The sequence below is a fragment of the Heteronotia binoei genome, chromosome 2, assembly GCF_032191835.1.
Source record: "Heteronotia binoei isolate CCM8104 ecotype False Entrance Well chromosome 2, APGP_CSIRO_Hbin_v1, whole genome shotgun sequence".
Taxonomy (NCBI): Eukaryota; Metazoa; Chordata; class Lepidosauria; order Squamata; family Gekkonidae; genus Heteronotia; species Heteronotia binoei.
This window is the reverse complement of record NC_083224.1, coordinates 32529488-32554784: the sequence shown is the minus strand read 5'-3', so window position 1 is coordinate 32554784 and position 25297 is coordinate 32529488. Positions and strand designations below refer to the sequence as shown.

The 25297-nt window shown below is 44.0% G+C and overlaps 1 protein-coding gene across 1 annotated transcript in view; it reads right to left on the bottom strand.

Moving 5' to 3' along the window:
* LOC132567286 (formin-F-like) overlaps positions 1-25297 on the bottom strand; it is a 102332-nt gene that overhangs the window by 9154 nt on the left and 67881 nt on the right. The window contains exons 12-15 of the mRNA XM_060232971.1: positions 12171-12300; positions 11998-12030; positions 6844-6947; positions 5549-5632 (exon numbers count right to left, since the gene is read on the bottom strand). Coding sequence (XP_060088954.1) covers positions 5549-5632; positions 6844-6947; positions 11998-12030; positions 12171-12300 — 351 coding nt within the window. The remainder of the gene's footprint in view (positions 1-5548; positions 5633-6843; positions 6948-11997; positions 12031-12170; positions 12301-25297) is intronic.

Here is a 25297-nt window from a genome sequence, read left to right as displayed (position 1 = left end):
CCAAATCATAGTTGACTGTGTGGAAAGAGGAGGAAGAGCAGGAGAAAAAGAAGAAGAAGAAGAGTAGTAGTAGGAGTCATGTCAGAGCAGCTTACAATCTCCTTTCCGTTTCCCTCCCCACATCAGACACCCTTTGAGGTAGGTGGGGCTGAGAGAGCTCTGACAGAACCTGCTCTTGGGAAGAACAGCTCTGTGAGTGACTCAAGGTCGCATCAGCAAGTGCATGTGGAAGAATGGGGATCAAACCCTGTTCTCCCAGGTAAGAGTCCACACACTTAAACATTGAACCAAACTGGCTCTTTGAACCGGGGAGAGTGTGTGCATGAAGAAGAAGAAGATATTGGATTTATATCCCGCCTCCCACTCCAAAGAGTCTCAGAGCGGCTCACAATCTCCTTTACCTTCCTCCCCCACAACAGGCACCCTGTGAGGTGGGTGGGGCTGGAGAGGGCTCTCACAGTAGCTGCCCTTTCAAGGACAACCTCTGCCAGAGTTATGGCTGACCCAAGGCCATGCTAGCAGGTGCAAGTGGAGGAGTGGGGACTCAAACCCGGTACTCCCAGATGAGAGTCCGCACACTTAACCACTACACCAAACTAGCTCTCCAGTTTGAGAATATTGGCTGTGACCCCCACCTCCGCTCAATCACTGGCACATGTTATTGTATATACCACCTTGTTCAGTAAATAATACTATTATTACTATTATAATTAATATTATCCATATTTATCAGTGTGATCAAAGTAATAATAAAATGAATAATTAGGGTTTGTAGAATCTTTCGGGATCAAGTGCCATGTTCTACTGGAGAAAGGAAAACTTTCTCCAGTAGAACACGGCACTTGATCCCGAAAGATTCTACAAACCCTAATGATGTTACCAGCCGTGAAAACCTGAAATCTTTGATAAAATGAATAATATTAACAAGTACGTCAAGAAAACAGGCAGTTTACAAAGCACCCATGTATACACGTAAAATGTGTATGCACAAGAGCCCTAACCTGGATAGCTCAGGGTAGCCCAGTCTTGTTAGATCTTGGAAGTTAAGCGGAATCAGTCCTATCATGTATTTGGATGGGAGACCTCCAAGGAAGACCAGGGTCATAATGTGGAGGCAGGCAATGGCAAACCATCTCTGAACATCTCTTGTCTTGACGGAGTCACCATAAGCCAGCTGTGACTTGACGGCACTTTCTACCACATGCGCACAGGAAACCATCTTACACTTTTCCCCACATCTAATGCTCTTCTGGCAATTGCCCAGTTGGTTTTCAGAAGTATAAGGGATTACAGCAGGAAAGGGAGCATAAACAGCCTGTGTCTAAGAACACCATTGTGTTTGACCTCTGAAATCCTGACTAGTCATAACATAATGTCTAGTTCTGAGTGACTATTACTGAACAACCACAATAACATTCACATTATTTGGGCTGTTATTGTTGTGCCAGCTGAGGAGCTAGATCAGGCAACTCTGGGATGGCAGGGAAGTTCTGTAAATGAAGACAATTACGAAGACATTCTGTTTAATTATCCAAGGGTGCAATCCGATTTGCTTTGCTTAGACGTTACTGTTGTTTATTAATATTTGTGCAAGAACCCAGCAACAAATGACTAAAATGCTGAAAACCTTGTTTACTCGCTTCATCTCTATGCACCTTCCAGGACTGTTTGGTATTCAGAAACGGTTTGAATTTAAAAAAAAAAAAAAAAAGCCAAGCGCCAGCAGTCCCACTTGACATAAAATGGAAACTACAGGTGCAAAGTGTTTCTGAATACCACATCATAAAGCCCTTAGGGGGAAAAAAATGCCAAATGTTCGTTCTGTGCAAAACAATAAATAAATGTAGATCTATAGATAGTGTCGGCAATGCCATTTCCTAGCAATTTTGTACAAACGTAAAAATATATATATTTAAAAACCATATAACTTCAGCCTTGAGTTTTCAGCCCCCTGAATTTTATAAGTCTTAGATTGGTAGTTCACTAGCAGGTTGTTAAGAGTCATGAACATTCACCAGATCTATGGCAGTGTTTAATGCATTGGCCAAATTACATGTTACATTCTATATGTGTCATTGGGTGATACCAGACGGACTGTTTGGGTGAGCTTCCAGCTGTCCCAAAGAGAGCCAGCCAGAAATGGAGTGCCCCGGAGCTTCTGGACGGCATGCAGAAAAGGGGCGGGCTGTAGGCACCCAGGGAGCATCTGGAACGCTCTCGCGTTCCGCCTGCGGCTCTCCGGGCGCCTCCCAGCTTTCCAGACGGCAGGGAAGGCACCTCAGAGGAGCTCCAGCGAAAAGGTACCACTTTGAAAGTAGTGCCTTTTCGAGCCAGCTCCTGGCAAGCCTGGGACAGGACCAGGGCAGGATGGGGATGGCAGGCAGATGTGCACATGTGGATGTGCTTTTTTGGTCCGCCTGCTTCCCGTCCCCCAGGCAGCTTTAAACAACCACCTGGTATCACCCATTGAGTCTTCTGGTGTAATTCTTGACCCTATAAGCCAGTGAACCCACAAAGCTGCTTTAAACTGAGCCAGTCCATTGGCAGATTATGGTAAGCATTGTCTGCTCTGTCTGGCAGCAGCAGTCCAGAGTCATGGGCCCAGCATCTATGGGGGGACACGAGGGAAAGGCATGCAAACCTTCCTGTCACTAATCACCACAATTAATCAAAGAATCATAGCGCTGAAAGGTACCTCCAGGGTCATCAACCCCCTGCACAATGCAAGAAATTCACAAATACCTCACCCTAAATTCACAGAATCACCACTGCTGTCAGATGGCCTTTTAACTGGAGATTTGGGGGAATTGAATCTGGGATCTTCTGAAAGCAAAGCAGGTGGTGTACCACAGAGCTACAGCCCATAGTACTGGACAAGGAGAAACAGATCGGCTCACACACACACACCCCTCCATGCATTAGTTTCCTGACTGAAATTAGCTCCAGTAAGGAATGGCTGTGCCTGAATACACACATGAAGCTGCCTTATACTCATGGCTTTTTTTTTTGTAGCAGGAACTCCTTTACATATTAGGCCACACACCCCTGATGTAGCCGATCCTCCAAGAGCTTACAGAGGTCTTAGAACAGGGCCTACTGTAAGCTCCTGGAGGATTGCCTACATCAGGGGTGTGTGGTGTAATATGCAAAGAAGTTCCTGCTACAAAAAAAAACCCCCTGCTTATACTGAATCAGATCCTTGGACCATCAACAGTATCATTTACTCAGTCTAGCAGCTTCTCTCCTGGGTCTTAAGCAAAGGTGTTTTCCATCAGTGACTGTGTCATCCTTTTTAAATGGAGATGCCAGGGGTTGAACCAGAGACCTTTTGCATGTAAAGCAGAAGTTCTTCCACTGACTCTGATCTTCTACCTTCACTACCCAAAGGAGTCTCAGAGTGGCTTACAATCTCCTTTCCGTTCCCCTCCCTACAGCAGACACCCTGTGAGGTAGATGGGGCCGAGAGAGTTTTGACAGAAACTGCTCTTGAGCAAAACAGCTCTGAGAGAGAACTTGTGGCTGACTCAAGGTCACTCCAGCATGTGGAATCAAACCCAGTTCTCCCAGATGAGGGTCCACACACTTAACCACTACACCAAACTGGCTTTCAATGGTGTTGATAGAGGTAAGATCACAAGTAGCCCCCAAGGAAGTGGCGATGGTACATCTAAGGATGGTAAAAAGTACAAGGTGCTGACATTCACAGCAGCTAGGAAATCACGTAGAACTGCCTCTCATCCTCCTCTTGCACACTACTGAGCATTAGGCATGCATTAATCATATTTTTAATTGGAGCCGTCCCCCTGTGAAAAGGAACTCATAGCTAATGTTGTTAATGCAAACAGTCATTTTATTCAGGAAATGCATTAAGACTGTCCCCACAAAGCAGATTTGCCTGAATTACTTAGCCAGGAAAGGCCCCTGCTACTTTCATTAAATATGTTGAAGTATCATCAGTACTGTGATATTTGGATGTTAATAAATCAGTTAACAAAAAGGTCGAAAACTTGACTAAATTTTTAAAGATGGCATTTAAAGTCATGCTGTGAATTATATGAGGGCAAGGATTCCCTCCTCTGCCATATTTCTGCATGCACTATACTGTACTATACTAGTGTCAGGAGGGTAACCATGTTGGACTGTAGACTTGAGTAGCACCTTAGATACCAACAAGATGTTTGGGGTACGAGTTTTTGAGAGTTAGAGCTGATGAAGGGAGTGCTGACTCTTGAAAACTTATGTCTCAAAATCTTGTTGGTCTTTAAGAGAGCCTATTTGGTGTAGTGGTTAAGAGTGGTGGACTCTAATCTGGAGAACCAGGTTTGATTCCCCACTCCTCCACATGAAGTCAGCTGGGTGACCTTGGGCCAGACACAGTTCTCTCAGAGCTGTTCTCTTAAGAGCAGTTCTCTCACAGCTATCTCACTCCCACCTGCCTCACAAGGTGACTGTTGTGAGGAGAGAAAGGGAAGGCAATTGTAGGCCACTCCAAGACTTCTTAGAGCCAAGTTGGTGTAGTGGTTAAGTGCACAGACTCTAATTTGGGAGAACTGGGTTTGATTCTCTGCTTCTTTACATGCACCTGCTGATGTGACCTTGAGTCAGTCACAAGTGCTCACAGAGACGTTCGTTTCAAGAGCAGTTTCTGTCAGGGCTCTCTCAGCCCCACCTACCTCACAGGGTATCTGTTGTGGGGAGAGGAAAAAAAGGAGATTGTAAACTGCTCTGAGTGAAGGGTAGGGTGTAAACCCAATCTTTTCCTCTTCTTCTCTTCCTTTGAGTAGTGAAGGGCGGGGTATAAAACCAAATGAAAACTTCTTCTTCTAAGGTGCTGTCTTCCACCATCCTGTGAAGTCTGCTCAAATTCGTGTTTGTTACATCAGTAACGCTGTCCAGCCATCTCCTCCTTCTTTTGCCTTCTGTCTTTCCCAGCATCAGGATCTTCTCCAGTGAGTGCTCCCTTCTCATTTGGTGGCCAAAGTATTTGAGCTTCAGCATCTGACCTTCCAGGGAACAGTCTGGGTTGATTTCCCTTAGGACTGACTAATTTGATCTTCTTGCAGTCCAAGGGACTCTCAAGATCCTTCTCCAGCACCACAGCTCAAAAGCATCTGTTATTCTGTGCTCAGCCTTCCTTATGGTCCAGCTCTCACAGCCATACATTACTACTGGGAATACTATCACTTTGACTATAGAGACTTTTATTGGCAGGGTGATGTCTCTACTTTTTATTATACTGCCCAGGTTTGCCATAGCTGTCCTCCCGAGGAGCAAACGTCTTTTAATTTCATGGCTACAGTCACCATCTGCAGTGATCTTGGATCCCAGAAATGTGAAGTCTGTCACTACTTCCATGTCTTCCCCTTCTATTTGCCAAGGTGTGATGGGGCCGGATGTCATGATCTTGGGGTTTTTTATGCTGAGTTTCAAGCGTACTTTTGTGCTCTCCTCTTTCACCCTCAACAAGAGATTCTTTAGGTCCTCCTCACTTTCTGCCATTAGAGTTTACATATATAAATATATAATGATACTTAAAAATATAACCTACCAGGATATCATGGTAGGCCCTTTTCATTTCTACACATCTTCTACAGAGCTGACAAAGGTCTCCTTCATACTTTTGAATCAAATCCTGGGGGAATAAAGCACAATTCAGAACTAGCAGGAGGGACTAGCATTAAAGAAATAGTGTGTATATCCAGTTTCTTCTCTCCCTGTGGAGGTTGGGGTGGTGGTGGAGCAGAGTGCCTGAAACTGGGGGACTCCCCCACCCTACCAGAGGTCCTGGCAACTAGGGCTGCCAAGCCCCCAGTGCGGGTGGGGATTTCCCCACCTGGGAGGTTCCCAACCCACCAGGACACATTGGGCCAGCAGGTGGAACCTCCCCGTGTCGCTGGTGTGATGACGACACCCAGAAGTGACGTCATTGCGCCGGTGACGCCACACACGGCCACTCTAGGTGTTTCTGGGGAAACTCTTTGGTTTTCCTGGACACTCTAGCCATTTTGGAGGGAAAACTCTATGATACAATAGGTACCATAGAGTTTTCCCCTCCCAAATGACTGGAGTGTCCAGTAAAACCATACTTTTCCTGGAAATGCCTAGAGCCGCCCCGTGCGCCAGCAAAATGATGTCACTTCCGGGTGTCGTCATTGCATTGTGCGTGCACGAAAGTCCCCCACTCCGAGATGCAGGGGACTTGGCAACCCTACTGGCAACCTAGTCCCAACACTTTCACAGCCTTGTTCTGACAGTCATTGGCATGTATCCTACCATTCCATTCCACATAGTCCAAAGCCTTTCACCACTGTAAGGAGCCATCTTCAATGACAGTAGCTCTTCTGTCAGTGGAAGAGCCACTTAAATTGGAGTAAAGCTCCTTAGATTAGAGAAAGGCTTCAGACTTTGCTGAATGGCATGGTAAGGATGCACATTCGTCAAAACCATATGTATGAATCGAGCTAGATATTACAGGCCTGCCCCATGCACATCTAGCTATTCTCTAGAACAGTCCTCCATAACTTAAAAAAGCCAAATACAGCCCACCAGTCATATTTTGTGACCTGCCAATCTGAAAGCCCCTCTGTTTAAACTGCCCCAGTCACAGAGTAAATATGGAAGATCTGTTGGGTATGTGAGAGGCCACTATAATGGCTAGTGAACAGCATTTCATCTAATGGCTGATGGGCTGCAGCCTACACTTTACTTCCCTGTATTTTTCTGTGGCTTCTATGCATGGTATTGTTAACTCTCTTGTTCTCACACCAAATTCTCTTCCTGAAATTCTCCTGTCACATGTCACCCAAAACATACTCATGTCAAAAAGTTCCCGGACGAAGTTACCTTTAGTTCTTTGTAGAACTGTGACTCCAGAGTTCCTGCTTTGATAATCTTGAGCTTGATTTGTCTTCTGCCCTCAATAATGCTTTCTAATTCTTTCCTTAAAACTAATTGCAAAATGGAAAGGAAAGAAACATGTCAGGTATCACCACTCAAATGTCATTCCATTGTCTTCAAGCACTTGTATTTCACTCAAATGCTATCAAGAGAAACACAAACATATGTCCTATTCATCATGGAATGTGATCATTGTTCTCAGTCAAGTACATTTCTGCCATCAGAACTGCAGTTGTAAATATCTGGAGAGAGTGATTCTTTGATGATTTAAACATGTGCAGGCTCTTGATGTGATGTCCTCCTGTTTAACACATCTAGAGATAAGCATCAATGGCAAAAAGGCTTATTTATTTATTTACAAATATTTCTTAGCTGCCAGAGAGAGCCAGTTTGGTGTAGTGGTTAAGTGCGTGGACTCTTATCTGGGAGAACTGAGTTTGATTCCCCATTCCTCCACTTGCAGCTGCTGGAATGGCCTTGGGTCAGCCATAGCTCTCATAGAAGTTGTCCTTGAAAGGGCAGCTGCAGTAAGAGCTCTCTTAGCCCCACCTACCTCACAGGGTGTCTGCTGTGGGGTGGGGGGGGGGAGGTAAAGGAGATTACGACCGCTCTGAAACTCTGAGATTCAGAGTATAGGGTGGGATATAAATCCAATATCTTCTTCTTCCAAGCTCAAGGTGGCTTACAATATTAATAAAATGCATAAAATAGATGGCATTAAAATATAAACTATATCAAACTTAAAACCACAATTTAGGATTCCTTTAACCAAAGGTAGTCCTAAATAAAGCCATCTTCAGCTGCCTCCTAAAGATCAAAAAACAGGTGCACCTTCCTGGGGATGTTAATTTTGGAGCTGCTCCCTGCGATTTTAATTCCCAGGCAGGTCCTTCATCCCAGGCAGATGTGATGATGGTCCTTCATATACCCTGGTCGCAAACCATGTAGAACCCTGGAAAAGGTCAAATTTGAATTGGGTTTAGGAGGGGATCAGTAGGCAATGTAATTGCTGTAATATGGGGGTGTCACGTTGTCCCTTTAGCTGGCCTCAACCAGCAGTCTAGCCATACTGGTCTGCACTGGCTGCAGCCTCTGAACACTCTTCAAGGGTAGGCCCCAGATGGGCACATTGCAGTAGCGCAGTCTACATGTAAGGCAGGGATCACTGTGGCTAGCTAGATCTGCCTGACCCAGAAATGGACGCAGCTAATGCACCAGCTGAACCTGAGCCAAAAGCACTCTAGATCACAGCAGCCACTGCAGGTTTCCTAAGGTGACTGCTGTGTTCAGTAGCACTCCCAAGCTGCGAAGTTGGTTTTTCAAAGAGAGTATAACTCCAACCAAGACAGGAGAGATCTTAAGTCCCCAGTCTGTCTTTCTACTAAAGCAGAGAACCTCTGTCTTGCAAGGATTAAGATCTCCTGTTCTGTGAAATTCTCTATCTTTGGTATTGTTTGTTTTGTTTTGTTTTTTGGTTTATCTGCAAAATATAATCTCATTGAATTTAGCCAGCAGGAAACTTTCCTTCTACCCAAGCGTCCTTTGGATGTGATATGAAATTATCTCCCATAGCCATCCAGTGTCTAACTTCTATTTGCCTCACAAATAATTTGAGTTGGTCTCACTGGGGCTATTCAATATCAAACTTGACTTTTAGCAGTTTCTGTTGGGTTCTCTACACCACCACTGCCCCCCAGGATTCTATGGCCTGGCAGCTATGCCAGAAGTATTACTAGATTTTGCCTAAAATGAAAGTTCAGGAAGAGTTCATTCCTCATCCAGGGAGGAGAAAGGTTTTATACCCCACCTTTCTCTATCCTAAGGAATCTTAAAGCAGCTTACAATCTCCTTCCCTTCCTCTCCCCACAGCAGTCACTTTGTGAAGGAGGTGTTTTGAGAGTTCTGAGAGAACTGTGACTTGCCCAAGGTTGCCCAGCAGGTTTCATATGGAGGAGCAGGGAATCAAACCCAGTTCTCCAGATTAGAGATAAGGAGGCGGTGGTCCGTCCCCTCTTGAAGAAAACAACATTAGATCCGGCCGAATTGGCACACTATCGGCCGGTCTCGAATTTGCCCTTTTTGGGCAAACTTATTGAGAGGGCAGTGGCGTTGCAGCTACAGAGTTTCCTGGAGGATGCTTCTGTCCTTGACCCCTACCAATCTGGCTTCCGCCCGGGCCATGGGACGGAGACGGTGCTGGTCGCCCTGGCGGATGACCTTCAGCGGCATCTGGATCAAGGTGGCTCGGCGGTGCTGATGTTGTTGGACCTATCGGCAGCGTTCGATACGGTCGACCATCGGCTTCTGGCGCGCCGCCTTGCCGACGCTGGGATTCAGGGGCTGGCCTTGCAATGGCTTTCCTCTTTCCTTGACGGTCGGGGACAAAGGGTGGCGATTGGGGAGGAACTGTCCCAGAGGCACACGCTTGACTGCGGCGTGCCTCAAGGGGCGGTACTTTCCCCGATGTTATTCAACATCTATATGCGCCCCCTTGCCCAGATTGCCCGAAGGTATGGGCTGGGTTGTCATCAATATGCAGACGACACCCAGCTCTATCTGCTTATGGACGGCCGGCCCGCCTGCGTCCCAGAAAATCTGGACCGGGCGTTACAGGCAGTGGCTAGGTGGCTTAGGCTGAGCGGGCTGAAGCTGAACCCAGCGAAGACAGAGGTCCTTTGCTTGGGTCGCTGCGGCCCGGGAAGGGAAATCCCCCTGCCAGTTTTTGACGGCGCACCACTGACAGCGTCGGGCAGGGTCAAGAGCCTGGGGGTGCTGTTGGAGCCTTCTCTGACGATGGAGGCTCAGATAGCAGCCACTGCCAAGTCCGCTTTTTTTCACCTTAGGCGGGCGAGACAGTTGGCCCCCTTCCTGGAACGCGACGACCTAGCAACAGTGATTCATGCTACGGTCACCTCGAGGCTGGACTACTGTAATGCCCTCTACATGGGGCTACCCTTGTGCCGGACCCGGAAACTGCAGTTGGTGCAGAACGCTGCTGCCCGGCTGCTATTAGGGCTCCCAAGATGGGAGCACATTCGGCCGGGGCTCCGGGATCTGCACTGGCTGCCAGTAACATTCCGAGTCCAGTACAAGGTGTTGGTCATTACCTTTAAAGCCCTGTATGGCCTAGGACCTGCCTACCTTAGGGACCGTCTCTCCCCACACGTTCCCCAGAGAGTACTACGTTCCGGCTCACAAAATCTGCTGGTAGTCCCTGGACCAAAGGAGGCCCGCCTAAAATCCACCAGGGATCGGGCCTTCTCAACAGCGGCACCTTACTGGTGGAACCAGCTGCCGGAGGAGGTGCGGGCCCTGCGGGACCTAGGGCAGTTCCGCAGGGCCTGCAAGACAGCCCTCTTCCGGCAGGCCTATAACACCTAACTGATATTTTGGATGGAACATCTTTGGATGGAACAAAATGCTCTTATAGACCGCTGCCTTTATTTTATCTTGTTTTATTAACTATGCTTTTATTGTATCTGTAAATGTTTTAAATGGAATTGTATGAATCATTGTGTTGTGAGCCGCCCTGAGACACTTCGGTGAGAAGGGCGGGATATAAGTCCATCAAATAAATAAATAAATAAATAAATAAATAGAGTCTGCCACTCTTAACCATTACATCAAGCTGAGAATATCAGCGGAAGAAAAAAAAAAAGAGGATTACAAGAACACCAGGGAGATTTTTCAAGAAAATTCAATAGATTCAATAAATCTCTAGTCAACATTAGAGACTTCTTCATCATCATCTGCCCAAGTTACTTAGCCAGGATGCAGAAAATGTGTCTCATAAATTCAATAGAAGACAAAACAAAGTTTGGCTCCCGTGGCACCTTCAACAAAGTTTTATTACACTGTGCTGATTTCCTGCTATTCCTGCTTATAGAGCATCTGCTTGGTAAGCAGAAGTTCCCAGGTTCAATCCCTGGCATCTCCAAAAAAGGGTCCAGGCAAATAGGTGTGAAAAACCTCAGCTTGAGACCCTGGAGAGCCGCTGCCAGTCTGAGAAGACAATACTGACTTTGATGGACCACAGGTCTGATTCAGTATAAGGCAGCTTCATATGTTCAAAAAAAATATGTATTCACAGGTCTTGCCTATCACCTTCATTTTAGCTATATTTATTTCTCAGTTACTTATGCATCTCAACTCTAGCTGAACCTTCTTGGCAACATCCTTCTCATCCACTACCTGTATATAATGATTAGCGACTTCTGTTTCAATGTATCTGAAGAAGTGGGCATGTACATGAAAGAGGAGGGACAGTGGCTCAGTGGTAGAGCATCTGCTTGGTAAGCAGAAGGTCCCAGATTAAACCCCCGGCATCTCCAGCTAAAAAGGGTCCAGACAAGTAAGCATGCAAAACCTCAGCTTGAGACCCTGGGTAGCCACTGCCAGTCTGAGTAAACAATACAGACTTTGATGGACCGAGGGTCTGATTCAGTATAAGGCAGTTTGATATGTTCCTACGTCCTACACAGAATAAATTTTTATCCATCTTAAAGGTGGCTCTGGACTCAAACTTTGTTCTGCTGCTTTAGACCAACATGGCTAACCACCTGCAACTATCAACAGAAGTTCGAATCCAGATCCGATTAGCAGCATATTCCCATTTACTGATAAAATGTGAAATCCTAGCAGGGTTACACTCTCCTAAACTCACAGAAGTCAGTGAGTTTAGAAGCACTCGATTCTGCTCAGGGTTGTGATATTACTGACTCGAAATTCTGATTTGGATTAATTCTTAAGCCTTGTATCGCACTCACACTGCGATTTCTCCATGCCTCTTACACTTCCACTGAGGTCAACAGAGCACTGGTTTCAGGCAAAATGGAATTAAAATTTTCTTATTTATCAGAGATACCCTAAAATATAAATATATATTTGATTTGAAAATGACATGGCTATTATTTAAATATTTCTTTCTCAGATTCCTTTGAAGCAACTTGACAGGTTAAAATATTGCCATGACAACCACATCCTTCAGTAGTATGAACCTTTTTACTCCTCTTTGAAACTCTACCAACAAAACCTGGTTCCAGGTAGCTTCACAATGTGTGAAAAATTCTTGTGGCAAATTCTGAAACCATATTTACATACCTTCGGCTTCAGCACTCAGGCCTTTGATGGAGGCTGTGGCAAGACAGGGAGGGAGCATAAAAAAAAGAAGAAGAAAGAAAGTCAATAAGTAGAAATGAAAATCACATCTATAAGACTGAAGTGGTTGCCTTGAGAAAAGTGGGGAAGGTTTGTGGGGAGAGGGACAGTCTTACCTCCAGATAGAGCTTTAAATTCTGTCAACTCCTGAGGAAATTCAGCCAAATCAGGATCCTGTAAGAAGATCTGCTCCACAAGGGCATGCAGCAAGGTGAAGCTTCGTTCTTTACCTCGCAGCAAGGATAGCTACAAACAGAATGGCACAATAATTGACAGACAAGACAACGTCCATTTAAAAAATAAATAAATAAGGACACAGGGAATGTGAGATATCCCAGATAAATTTAATAAGGGTGGAAAAGTGAAATTGAAAGCTTTCTATAACTGTCTGCTCAGTTGCACAGTATGAAAGAGGGTCTGAAGCCAGCATGGTCTAGTAGTTAAGAGCAGTGGATTTTGATTTGAGTGGGTTTGATTCCCCACTTCTCCTCCACAGGAAGTCTGTTGCATGACCCTGGGTCAGTCCCAGTTCTCTCAGAACTCTCTTAGCCCCAGGGCTTTTTTTGTAGCTGGAACTTCTTTGCATATTAGGCCACACACCCCTGATGTAGCCAATCCTCCTGGAACTTACAGTCGGCCCTATACTAAGAGCCCTGTAAGCTCCTGGAGGATTGGCTACATCAGGGGGTGTGGCCTAATATGCAAAGGTGTTCCTGCTACAAAAAAAGTCGTGCTCAACCCCAGCTACCTCACAATGTGCCTGTTGTGGGAAGAGGAAAGGAATGTGATTGTGAGCTGCTCTGAGACTCTTTAGGGTAGAGAAAACAAAGATATAAAAACCAACTCTTCTTCTTCTGTGTGTAAAGCACTTTGGAATAGTGCTCCAATATCATTCCTGTGAAGGAGGTTACTCTTATTCCTATTGTATTTATTTTTTATTTATTTACCTTAAATTTCTATCCCGCCCTCTCAGCAAGCAGACTCAGGGTGGCTAACAGTCAATTTAGATATTTGCATTTACAATTTAAAAACCAATAAAATACAATTACAATTAAAACATTCTAAAAAACATTCTTTGATGCTGTCTTTTAGAGATTGGAAACTGAGGTCAGGAAACAGTGGTCTGTGTAAGACACCCCAGCTCACTGTGCTCACAGCATCCAGGCCAATGGGACATACTGGTTGCCACCAGGATTTGAGCCCACAACAGACTTGGAACTGGTGGTGTGAATGACAACAGACAGGGATTTAACTAGACCCCCCCCCTCCCAAAAAAAGACAGAGAAATATTGGTAATTTTGTTTTTTGGTGAAAATTTAGTTTTGATGTCTCCATGAATAATAAACTAAATTTTGCCAAAATAAGCTCTTCTGGGCTTGGGGATTCAGCTGCTGGAGAGAAAGATGAAGATGAAGAAAGATGGGCATTCAGACTTATTCAGCCCAGACCTGTTTATATAGCTGGACTTGGGAGAGGCAGGCATTTGGACAGACATTTTTCTCTTCTTGCAAGGCCTAAACCCAGCAGACTATTTCATAAACTATGCTTGGCTTGGGGCTAGTTGGTGGAAGATAGAGAATCTGTTTCCTCAGGTGTTTGTCTCTGCAGTGCCTGCCTCTCTCAAACCCACTCCATAAATAGCTCTGATCTGAACAAGATTTAAGATAGAAATAGACTCTTGCTGGGCATGGGAATAGCTCCAGTCCCTTGCCAGTAAGAGCTGCTCCTTGGCAAGTACCAGCTTCCAAAGGAAGACCACCCATCAACAGGGCTTTTTTTTTAGAAGGAACGCACAGGAATGTAGTTCTGGCTGGCTTTGTTATAAGAATAAAATTGAAGTGGGGATAACATTGTAAGTCACTTGGGGTCTCCAATAAGAAGAAAAGAATGGCATACACAGGATTTTTTTGAACAGGAATGCACAGGAATACAGTTCCTGCTGGCTTGGCATCAGGGGGTGTGGCCTAGTATGCATATGAGTTCCTGCTGGGCTTTTTCTATCAAAAAGCCCTGGGTATAAATAAATAAATACAGATATTGACTATATCTTGATTGGCAAGGAGGAGAGAGAGAATGACTTTTTTCCAGATGGAGCCAGCACTGGAGGTTAAATGGCCTTCTCTGTGATAGTACGCAGGCCTTTTTTGTAGAAAAAGCCTAGCAGGAATTCATTTGCATATTAGGCCACACCCCCTGATGTCACCATTGTTTCATGCAGGACTTTTTGTAGAAAAAGCCCAGCAGGCCACACCCCTGATGCCAAGCCAGCCAGAACTGCATTCCTGTGCATTCCTGCTAAAAAAAAAAGCCCTGGTGGTACCTCAACTGTGAAATGTCCCCGTCACAGACAGCTCCATGTCATTGCCACGTTTGTCCTTTGGACATCAAATTAACACAGTCTTATTTTGTTAAGCGCTGATGTAACTCTTTCGCTCCTATTGATGGTGGAAAGTGCTGTTAAGCCACAGCTGACTTATGGCGACCCTGTAGGGTTTTCAAGGCAAGAGACAGTCAGAGATGGCTTACTATTGCCTGCCTCTGTGTCCAGCCCTGGTATTCCATGGAAGTCTCCCTCCAAATACTAGGCAAAGCCGACCCTGCTTAGCTTTCAAGATCTGATGAAATCAGGCTAGCCTGGGCTATCCAGGTCAAGCCATTTGCTGCTTTTCATCTTGTTTACTCTAACAGACCATTCTTAAGAACATAAGAACATGATGGATCAGGCCAATGGTCCATCCAGTCCAACACTCTGTATCACACAGTGGCCAAAAAATTATTTATTTTTATATATATATATATATACACACACACACACACATATATACACACTGTAGCTAATAGCCACTGATGGACCTCTGCTCCATATTTTTATCTAACCCCATCTTGAAGCTGGCTATGCTTGTAGCCGCCACCACCTCCTGTGGCAGTGAATTCCACATGTTAATCACCCTTTGGGTGAAGAAGTACCTCCTTTTATCTGTTTTAACCCGACTGCTCAGCAATTTCATTGAATGCCCACGAGTTCTTGTATTGTGAGAAAGGGAGAAAAGTACTTCTTTCTACAAAGGTATTGCATTTTTAAAAGTTATTTTCAATAAGCCACCTTGAAGTCCTTTATAGGGGAGATATAAATAGATTAAATCCAATAAATACATATTCTTCTAGAGCCCTTTTTGTTCCAATAAATGTTTGTTCCCTTTTTTTAAAATGCTTTTTGCTTATAATTTTTTATTCGGTGAAGACAGTATAAGAGAGAATAGTCATGTCAATGTGTAAATAAAAAGAACAGGTGCCTACAATCTTGGGAATGATCAAGGACCAATTTGATGGGGAAAATGTGATTTCCCTGGACAAAGACAAACTATTTCCATCCTGGATGTAACAGTCAGAATTGTTCGTGTAAAATAATGATCTAAGTCCCCTCAGTGGAACCAAGAAAGAGGTTCCCTGGCAGAGAAAGATTTTATAGACATTTTTCATAGTGATAGATGTGGTATTTCAGCAGTTACCAAAAAAAAAATTGAAACATTCAAATTGGGCCTCAGAATTGTTGCTGAGATCATAAATCATTCATTTGATATACTAAAATCCTCAGGAAGCAGAGAGGAAGATAACTTCCTTTTCTGTTTAGAGATGTGTGGTAGAATTTGATAATACTCTTAAAAGTTCAAGGCTGCCTAGAGTACTCTGTAAGAGGAGTAGAGATTGCAGATGCTGAAAAAGAGAAAACTCGTCTTAGTGTTTTGTTTTGTTTTTTGCAAGCAAACATTAAGTCCTGGAAAAGGAGATACAGAAAGTGCAACCCAGAAGACATGTAAGAGCCATTTCAAAAGTTAAGCTATATCAAATGGCATATAGCCCTTCTGGAATGCTCCCTAACATGCTGGTGTGCTGACCTGTGCAGAGAGCTTTGACTGTATCTGAAGAAGTGTGCATGCACACAAAAGCTTATACCCAGAATAAAATTTTGTTGGTCTTAAAGGTGCCACTGGACTCAAACTTTGTCCTGCTCCTTTACTTAGTGGGTGATGAAAATGTAGAATTGGCTGCCAGAGGATATAGTGAGAGCCACAGGCATAGGCAGTTTTTAAAAGTGGATTAAATAGATTCCTGGAGGATCGGTCTATCAGCCTCTACTAGCCATGGTGACTGAGGGGTTAGCCTCAGAATCCCAGTGCCAGGAGGTAACATCATGGGAAGGCCTTGATCTCTATGCCCTGAGGAATTGGTTGGTCACTGCGTGGAACACGTTGCTGGACTAGATGGACCACTGGTCTGATCCAGCAGAACTCTTCTTATGTTCATATCTGATCCTCTTAAAGAAGAGGTCATGCTGCATGCTTTTCTGAGCAATATTTGCCCATGAGAACCAACCCTGCGTTTTGCTCTCAGTTTCCTGTGTATGTATCTGCTGGAGTTGGGATGATCAAAAAGGCAACTGCTGTTCTTATTTTGAGACTGCTGATAATTTCAGGAGGGTAGTCAAGTTGGTCCGAAGCAGAAGAGCTACATTTGAGTCCAGCAGCACCTCAGAGACCAACAGGTTTTTCAGGGTAGAAGCTTTCGAGTAGGGTTGCCAATCCCCAGGTGGGGGCAGGAGATCCCCCGGTTTGGAGGCCCTCCCCTCGCTTCAGGGTCATCAGAAAATGGGGGGGGGGGCGTGGAGGGAAATGGACATTCCATTGTTCCCTATACAGACCAATTCCCATACGGTATAATGGAAAATTGATGCATGGGTATCTGGGGCTCGGAGGGGGCTGTTTTTTTAGGAAGATGCACCAAATTTGCAGCATAGCAACCAGTGCCTCTCCTCAAAATTCTCTCCAAGTTTCAAAAAGGGGGGTTCAAAAACCATGGGATCCAATTTATGAGCCCCAAAAGAAGGTGCCCCTATCCTTCGTTATTTCCAGTAGAGGGAAGGCATTTAATAGGTGTGCGATCCCTTTCAATGTGATGGCCAGAACTCCCTTTGGAGTTCAATTATGCTTGTCACAACCTTGCTCGTGGCTCCACCCTCCAAAGTCTCCTGGCTCCACCCTCAAAGTCCCCAGATATTTCTTGAATTGGACTTGGCAACCCTACTTTCAAGAGTCAAAGCTCCCTTCATCAGATACCTGACAAAAATCTGGTATCTGACAAAGTGAATTTTGACAAAGGGGTGTCGAAATCATTTGTTAGAAGGGCCGGATCTGACATAAATGTGACCTTGTTGGGTTGGGCCACATGTGTCATAAAATGTAATGCCTGGTAGAAGAGATATAAACTTTATAAAGGATACAGATACATACACTCAACCTAATCCATCTCACTGGCTTGTTATTTCTCATCTAAATAGTTTACATTGTTTTCCTACTGAGAAAGACTGGCTCATGAAGGCATGAGTACAGTGAAAAGGGAAGGCAAACCAGTTGCACCAAAAACAGCCCTGGCATAAGAAACTGACAAAACTTTTTCTCTCTCTCTCTCTGCATAGCAAGGCAGAAAGCTCATACCTTGAATAAAATTTTGTTGGCCTTAAAAGTGTTCTGTATTTCTTTCTGCGATTGAGGGAGCTCTTGCTTTTTCCCTCCATCCCCAGGGGTCGAAGAGGCAGAGGAACCTCAGCCAATGGAAGGAAGAGGGGCTTGGCTCAGTTGCTCTGCTCTGTGATTGAGAGAGCCTGGCAAAGCAAGCTCTCCTTCCCCCCTTCCTCTCTAAGGGAGGAACCTTAGCCAATGGAAAAAAATAGAGGTTTTGCTCTGTAGCTCCTGTGTGAGTGAGGCAGCCTGGCAAAGCAAGTTGTGATGCAGAAGGAAGCAAGAGAGGGAGAAGAAAGCAGATGACAGTGAGTTGCTCATGGGACTAATAGGAGCCCTCCAAGGGCCTGATTTGGCCCCTTGGCTGCATGTTTGATACCCCTGCTCAAGAGCTTATAACCCCCCCCCCAATTTGTTGGTCTCTAAGAATATGTTGATGTACCTATGGCTGAATCATGTGTTAAGCGGAGCATACAGCCATTGAAAGGTAGGTGCTTACATAAGGTAGGTGCTCCCCCCCCACCAGCCACCCACACAAGTAAAGGATCAAGGAGGATTCCAGATTAGCTTTTCCACAATCTGTACTGTACACACGGAAGGAGATTTTGATATATGTGGGGAAAGGAATTTCACAGAAACATACATCTGAGGGGGGGGGGGGTTGCCTCTGCTTTATGTCTGCAGACCCAATGTCAGCTTCAAGCCTTCAGTCCTTATAGGTTAAATGTCAGATTTCACCACATGGGGGTGCTTTCAGACAATTCACAATGCAAGCTGGTCCTATTAAGAATAACTCTTTGGAATGTTTTGACCATACCAACTGGTAATAAGAGATTTGGCCTGAAACAGATGTGTAGTATAGCTATGTGCTCAGACATTCTGAATTCCTGTTTTCGAAGGAGGTAGAAAAGGAAGATAATTTAATACCGAGTTTCCATATATATTGTCTTTCACAAAGTAGCAAAGCATAAAAAAAAAAAATCACAGACTTGCCATCAAGAAGTTTATAGCTAAAAATTCAAGAGTGGGTTTTGCAAACAGGTTTAAATATATTCTGGCTTTGACCTAGAGCAGGGGTGGCCAAACTGCAGCTCAGGAGCCACATGTGGCTCTTTCGTACATATTGTGTGGCTCTCGAAGCCTCCACCGCCCTGTCAGCTGGCTTGGAGAAAGCATTTCTCTCTTTAAATCACGTCTCCAAGGCAAGCCAGCCAGTGGCTTGAAGACTGCATTTGAAGTTAAAATTATTTTCTTCCCACCTCTCCCTCTGTCCCTCCCATCTATTTCCCTTCCTTCCTTCCCTCAAGCATCTGACGTTCATTATTTAAGGCTCTCAAATATCTGACATTTATTCTATGTGGCTCTTACGATAAGCAAATTGGGCCACCCCTGACGCAGAGCAAGGTTTCCATGTGTAAACAATCTCTGAGCATTATAACATACAGGAAGGAAAGCTCCAAGCACTGCACATCAGCTTAACAGCTTTCATTGAGGCAGGCAGGGCTTCTTTTCTTTTTTTTGTAGCAGGAACTCCTTTGCATATTAGGTCACATCTCCTGGTGTAGCCAATCCTCTAAGAGCTTACAGTAGGTCCTGTAAGAAGAGCCCTGTAAGCATATTAGGGGGAAGCCTAATATGCAAAGGAATTCCTGCTACAAAAAAAAAAAAAAAGCCCTGTCTACTACTGTAAATGGTAGCTTATCCCAAGTCCAGGAAAAACAGAATGCTTCTGTTGCCATCTGAATAGCAATCTTGCCAACCGTGAATTACCTTAGTGGCACCCAACCATGCACTAAGTACCTTGGCATTAACCTATGTGGCTGTTATGAGAAGTACTTTTCTCCCTTTCTCACAATATGGGAGCTTGTGGGCATTCAATGAAATTGCTGAGAAGTCAGGTTAGAACTAATAAAAAGAAGTACTTCTTCACCCAAAGGGTGATTAACACATGGAATTCACTGCCACAGGAGGTGGTGGCGGCTACAAGCATAGACAACTTCAAGAGGGGATTGGATAAGCATATGGAGCAGAGGTCCATCAGTGGCTATTAGACATAGCCTACTGTTGGAACTCTCTGGGGCAGTGATGCTCTGTATTCTTGGTGCTTTGGGCGGGGGGGGGGGCACAGTGGGAGGGCTTCTAGCCACACTGGTGGACTCCTGATGGCACTTGGGTTTTTTGGCCACTGTGTGATATATAGTGTTGGACTGGATGGGCCATTGACTTGATCCAACAGCTTCTCTTGTTCTTAATCTGAATAGGACCTGAAACTAGAAACACCGTTTTACCAATATAGCAGCGAAAATATGCATGCAAAACAACATTCTCCCAAAACTGTGTGGTACAATTTGGGGTGCATCTGCTACAATACTTAGATGTTTAGTTTTGGGATTGGTGTATAATACTGCAGAATATTATGCTTCTGTGTGGCTCAACATCCCCCATGTCCACAAACTTAATGTCCAGCTCAATTAAAAAATAAGAACCATTAGTGCAGGGATGTCGAACTCATTTCTTATGAGGGCCAGATCTGACATAAATGAGACCTCGTTGGGACGGGCCATGTCAGGTTGTGCTGAGCCTTGTCCAGCTGGGCCATGTGTGGACCTAGTTAAAATTAGGTAGCAAAGATATAAATTTTATAAAGAATACAAACAAACACATTTTTTTTAAAAAAAATGTATGTTTAAAACATTAGTCCTCATTGGTCTTAAAGATGCTTTATTTTTATTTCTCCCATGGGATCCTGGGAACTGGGCAAAGGAAGCTCTGGCTCTTTCCTTCCTTCCCCAAGGAACTGGGGGGGGGAGCCTCAACCAATAGAAGGAAGAGAGGCTTGGCTCAGTAGCTCTGCTGTGCAATTGAGAGAGCCTGGCAAAGCAAGCTGTTCCTCCCCTGCTTCCTCCATAAAAGAGGAGCCTCAGCCAATGGAGAAAATAGAAGTTTTGCTCTTTAGTTCATGTGCAATTGAGCAAACCTTGCATATTGCTCCCCCGGATCTCTAAAGACAAGATGCTCTTCTTTGTGAATTTTGAAAGATCACTGAAACCAGACAGCTGCCGATCCACAAAGACACGGCTGATGCGGACCTATCCAGACTAAGATCTTGACACCCAGCAATAAGATCTACACAGATCCTGCAATCACAAAATTTCGATCTAGGGAATGAATGGTTGCAAATGTGGATGCAATCAATTCCACATGATATCCATAATCTGATAAACGCCAACAAGAGATCCACAGGATATGATTTGCCACATAAGAAGATATTGGATTTATATCCCGCCCTCCACTCTGAATCTCAGAGTCTCAGAGTGGCTCACAATCTCCTTTATCTTCCTCCTCCACAACAGACACCCTGTGAGGTGGGTGGGACTGAGAGGGCTCTCACAGCAGCTGCCCTTTCAAGGACAACTCCTGCGCTAGTTGTGGCTGACGCAAGTGGAGCAGCTGCAAGTGGAGAAGTGGGGAATCAAACTTGGTTCTCCCAGATAAGAGTCCACACACTTAACCACTACACCAAACTGGCCAAACTGGCAAAGTATGGGAGATGGCTAACAGAATATGAACAGGCTTGGGCAGTTTTGCGGCCCTGTTATTTAAATGGAACAAAATACCAGGACCCGAATGTGATTGCGGTGCAACCCGCCAAAGTATTTTCCATCTGTCACAGGGATGTGTGTGTCATGCTTTCCAGAGATATGTGTCAGAGCTCTTTGAACTCTTCCTAGCTGGGATTGAGTGGGTTGAAAAATTAGATATTAGTATTTAGGAGGATTACCCAATTGGTCTGCATACCCACTGTATCAACTTGATTATGTATTTTATATTATATGCTTCCTGCCATATGATAATAATACTGTACATCTATTTATTTATAACTGTCATAGACCAGCAAACGATTCATAAAAGTCCAATTCATAACCAATAAAAGGTGATAGAAATATACAATAATTATTATACACTAAAATATGATACCACCTAAAATATACATAAAATACGAATACAGACTTTAAGACACTGACACTGAAGATGTAAAGTTAGTGTTAAAACCAAGGATAAACTAAAAACCCTGTCTAGACCTCTTTGTTTCTTCCCTTAATAAATAAATTATTTATTCACTGCCTAAGCCAGCATTTAAAGCAGTAAAATCATACAAAATTAAAACTGATTGTCCATAAAATCATACATAAAAGGCATAAAATGCTGTTATAAAACTACAAATATAACAAAACATGGCAGTTACAGCCAACAGACTGGCAAAGGTGTTTAGCCATTTCCTGACTGGATCATTAGAGTTTTTTTAATACTTGTGTTAAGCCAGCCAAATTTTGCTAATTTGTATGTAACCTCAGGGTTCCTATTGCTAAGAAGATTCTTAAGGAGTTGCAATTTTTGGCTACTGGTAAAAGGTATGGCCGTGGAAAACGGAAGTACTTCTCGATGATCATTATAAGCCTCACAGTCAAATATGACATGGACTAGAGATTCGATACCATCATTGCAGCAGCAGGGACATAATAATTCTTGGAACGGCACCTTTTTGTATCTCCCCTCCACCACCACTGAAGGGAGAATGTCCCACCTCATAAGAGTAAACGTTCTCCTGTATTCATTGCTTGTTAAGCGGTATAGGTAGGGCATCAGGGTCACCCTGTTGATTGGTTCTGTCAGAGCTCGCCATTTGGTTGTGCTATTGAGGTCGTTTTGTCTGACAACGTCCAATATTCTGTTTCACTATCTCCCTAGCAGTATCATAAGTGAGAGAACTGAGATATTGTTTGGAAAGGCCGTAATAATGAATTCTGTCCTCTATGGCCCTCATCCATCTTGGGACCAAGGTATCTTGCAGAATTAAACTGATCAAGCCCTTAGGAAAAAACATAAATTTCAACCAGAACTGGATGGCCAAAATCCAAAGCCTCGCTTCTACTGTAATCATACCAGTTTCTATTCCAATAAATGCATTCAGAATGCCCTTGGGTACTTGGAGAACTCTTCTTAAAAATTTTGATTGAACACTCTCCAGTTTTTTGTAGGTTGTAGTGATGTTGATTGGGGCACCAAATGTTAGCTGGCAGAGGGATTTAGCCTTAAACAATCTAAGGGCCGCAATTATGCATTTACCCCCTTTGCCCCAGTAGAATTTTCGGATAGCCCCCACACTCCTTTTGGCATTTGAGGTAATCATGTTTATATTGGTGGTTCTTCTTCCATTCGCTTGAAACATGACCCCCAAGTACGTAAAGCATGCAACTTGTTCAATGGGAATAGAATTTAAGTACCAATGGTGTGATCTGGGTGTCTTTTTGCCAAAGGCCATTACTTTGGTTTTAGCGTAATTTACCTCTAGATTGTTTTCCAGGCAATATTGAGCAAAAGCTTTCAAGGCTCTTCTGAGGCCTAAGGGAGTCCTTGAAAGTAAAACAGAATCATCAGCATAAAGGAGCACCCCTATATGTTTGTTACCTAGCTTCGGTGGGTGGCATTCTGGTTTATTTATATGCAACGCCAAATAATTGATATAGAAGTTAAATAAGTAGGGGGCCAGGAGGCATTCTTGCTTAACCCCTTTGTTGGAAGAAATGGGGTCTGTCAAATAGTCTTGATGGGAATATTTGACCCGGATAGTTGTTTGATCATAAAGGGCCTGAATAAGAAATAACAGCCATCTATCAATGTTGGTGGCTCTTAATTTATCCCATAGGATGGTCCTAGAGATAGAGTCAAAGGCTGACTTCAGGTCTGGAAATGCAGCATATAATGACACACTTGAGTTTGAGGAATATTTTACAATCAAGTGGTCCAACAGCATGCAGTGGTTTAATAAGGCACAACCTTCTCTGAAGCCAACCTGTTCCTCACCTAGGCAAAAATCATTCTCAAGCCAGTCTCTAAATTTCCACAGTAAGTGTCTAGCATATAGCTTGCTTGTTACGTTCAACAGGCTGATTGGCCTATAGTTGTTTGGATCTTCTTTGTTACCTTTTTTATATATGGGGATGATGATAGCTGCTCCCCAGTCCTTGGGAATTTTCCCTGATTGATCAATTTGTGAAAACAAAGCTGCCAAAACTGGGGCCCACAATTCTGCATTCATTTTAAATAGCTCTGGTGGAATTAGGTCAATGCCTGGAGCTTTCCCTGGCTTCAAAGTATCAATGAGCTGCTTTACTTCTGTACACCCCACTGGAGGCCAAGTTGGTAAGTTATGGATGCTATCAAAATTAAGCGGGCTTGTAATTGTTTCCCAATATACCATCCTATAATGATGTAACCAGGCATCTGGCAAATTAGGGCTATTAAATATATTTGGTGACCTACGTGATGGATCAGGGACTAGTTTCCAGAATAATACTGAGGTTTTTTTTTCTTTAACTGCCTTCCAAAGTTCCTCCCAAGAAGCCATAATGTCTTCCTGTTTCTTTCTTCTAATGAGGGCCTTATATTGGGCATTTGGTGTTTTAAAGCTATTATGGATGTTGCTTCAGGGTTAGTTCTATATTTGGCATAGTTAACATTAAGGGTATACTTTACCCTTTTACATTCTGCATCAAACCATGGTTTGTGTGCTCCAGTCTTTGGTTTAAAGGCCCCAACTTAGCTCTGATTCCTTCTGTATCTCCCTTGAAATTAGATTATATTCCTCTAGGCAGGTATCAATATTGACTGCATTCACCAATCGGTGAAGGGTGTTATTAACGGACTCAGAGGACAAAAAAAGACCCATCCTCCTTTCCAATGAGGATGTCCATCTAGGGCGATTATAGCTAGAGTCATCTGTTGGTTTTAACCTAGTGTTATGGGATTTACCGTAATGCATGACTAGCTCTTCCATTATCAGGGAAGATGGCGGCAGCAGCAGCAAGCTGAGCATACCTCTCTGGATATCGCAAGTTTTAATTGGCTCTATATATTCTTTTTTCCTATTGATAACGGGCTTTTAGTTCCTGGGCCACCTGTCCTACTCCTGACTTAGTGTTTGATTTAAAGGTCGTTTTCGCACTCACCTTAATCAGCAGCGACAACCCTCTTCACCGTGCAGGATCTGCGCGGATTTCGCACTAATTGCCGCGGAGCACCCAGAAGAGCCGGAAAGTCCCGGCGCTTTTGCGGCGCAAACGGAAACCGCCAAAAACCAGTTTCCGTTTGCGCCGCAAAAGCGCCGGGACTTTCCGGCTCTTCTGGGTGCTCCGCGGCAATTAGTGCGAAATCCGCGCAGATCCTGCGCGGTGAAGAGGGTCGTCGCTGCTGATTAAGGTGAGTGCGAAAACGACCAAAGTGTCTAACGAAGTGCTTTTTCTACGACTATAATTATGGGAATAGCCAAACGGTCTCGGGAGTTTGAAGACTTAAATTTACAACCAGCTCAGAAGCAAACAAAGATAGGAGATTACTTTACTGCTGGAATACTGTACATCTCTTGTACAAGTGGAGCTGTGCTAAGTCTGTTTATGCTTCCACTTCCCCACCTCTGGATCCAAGCCAATATTTCCCTTTCTTGTCATCATTCTAAGCATCGGAGGCTGAAAATGAACATATAGCTCAAAAGGCTGACAGTATATAGCTGCATTTATCCACACTAAGAAAATGGTGCGATAGTTGAGGAATATGCATTCATAAGTGGAAGAAGGCCGTTGCCACCAGAATAGCACCAACTCAATATTCTGTTTTAACTGTTTTAATTATTGTATATCTATTTTATTATTGAATGTGTAATTTTAATA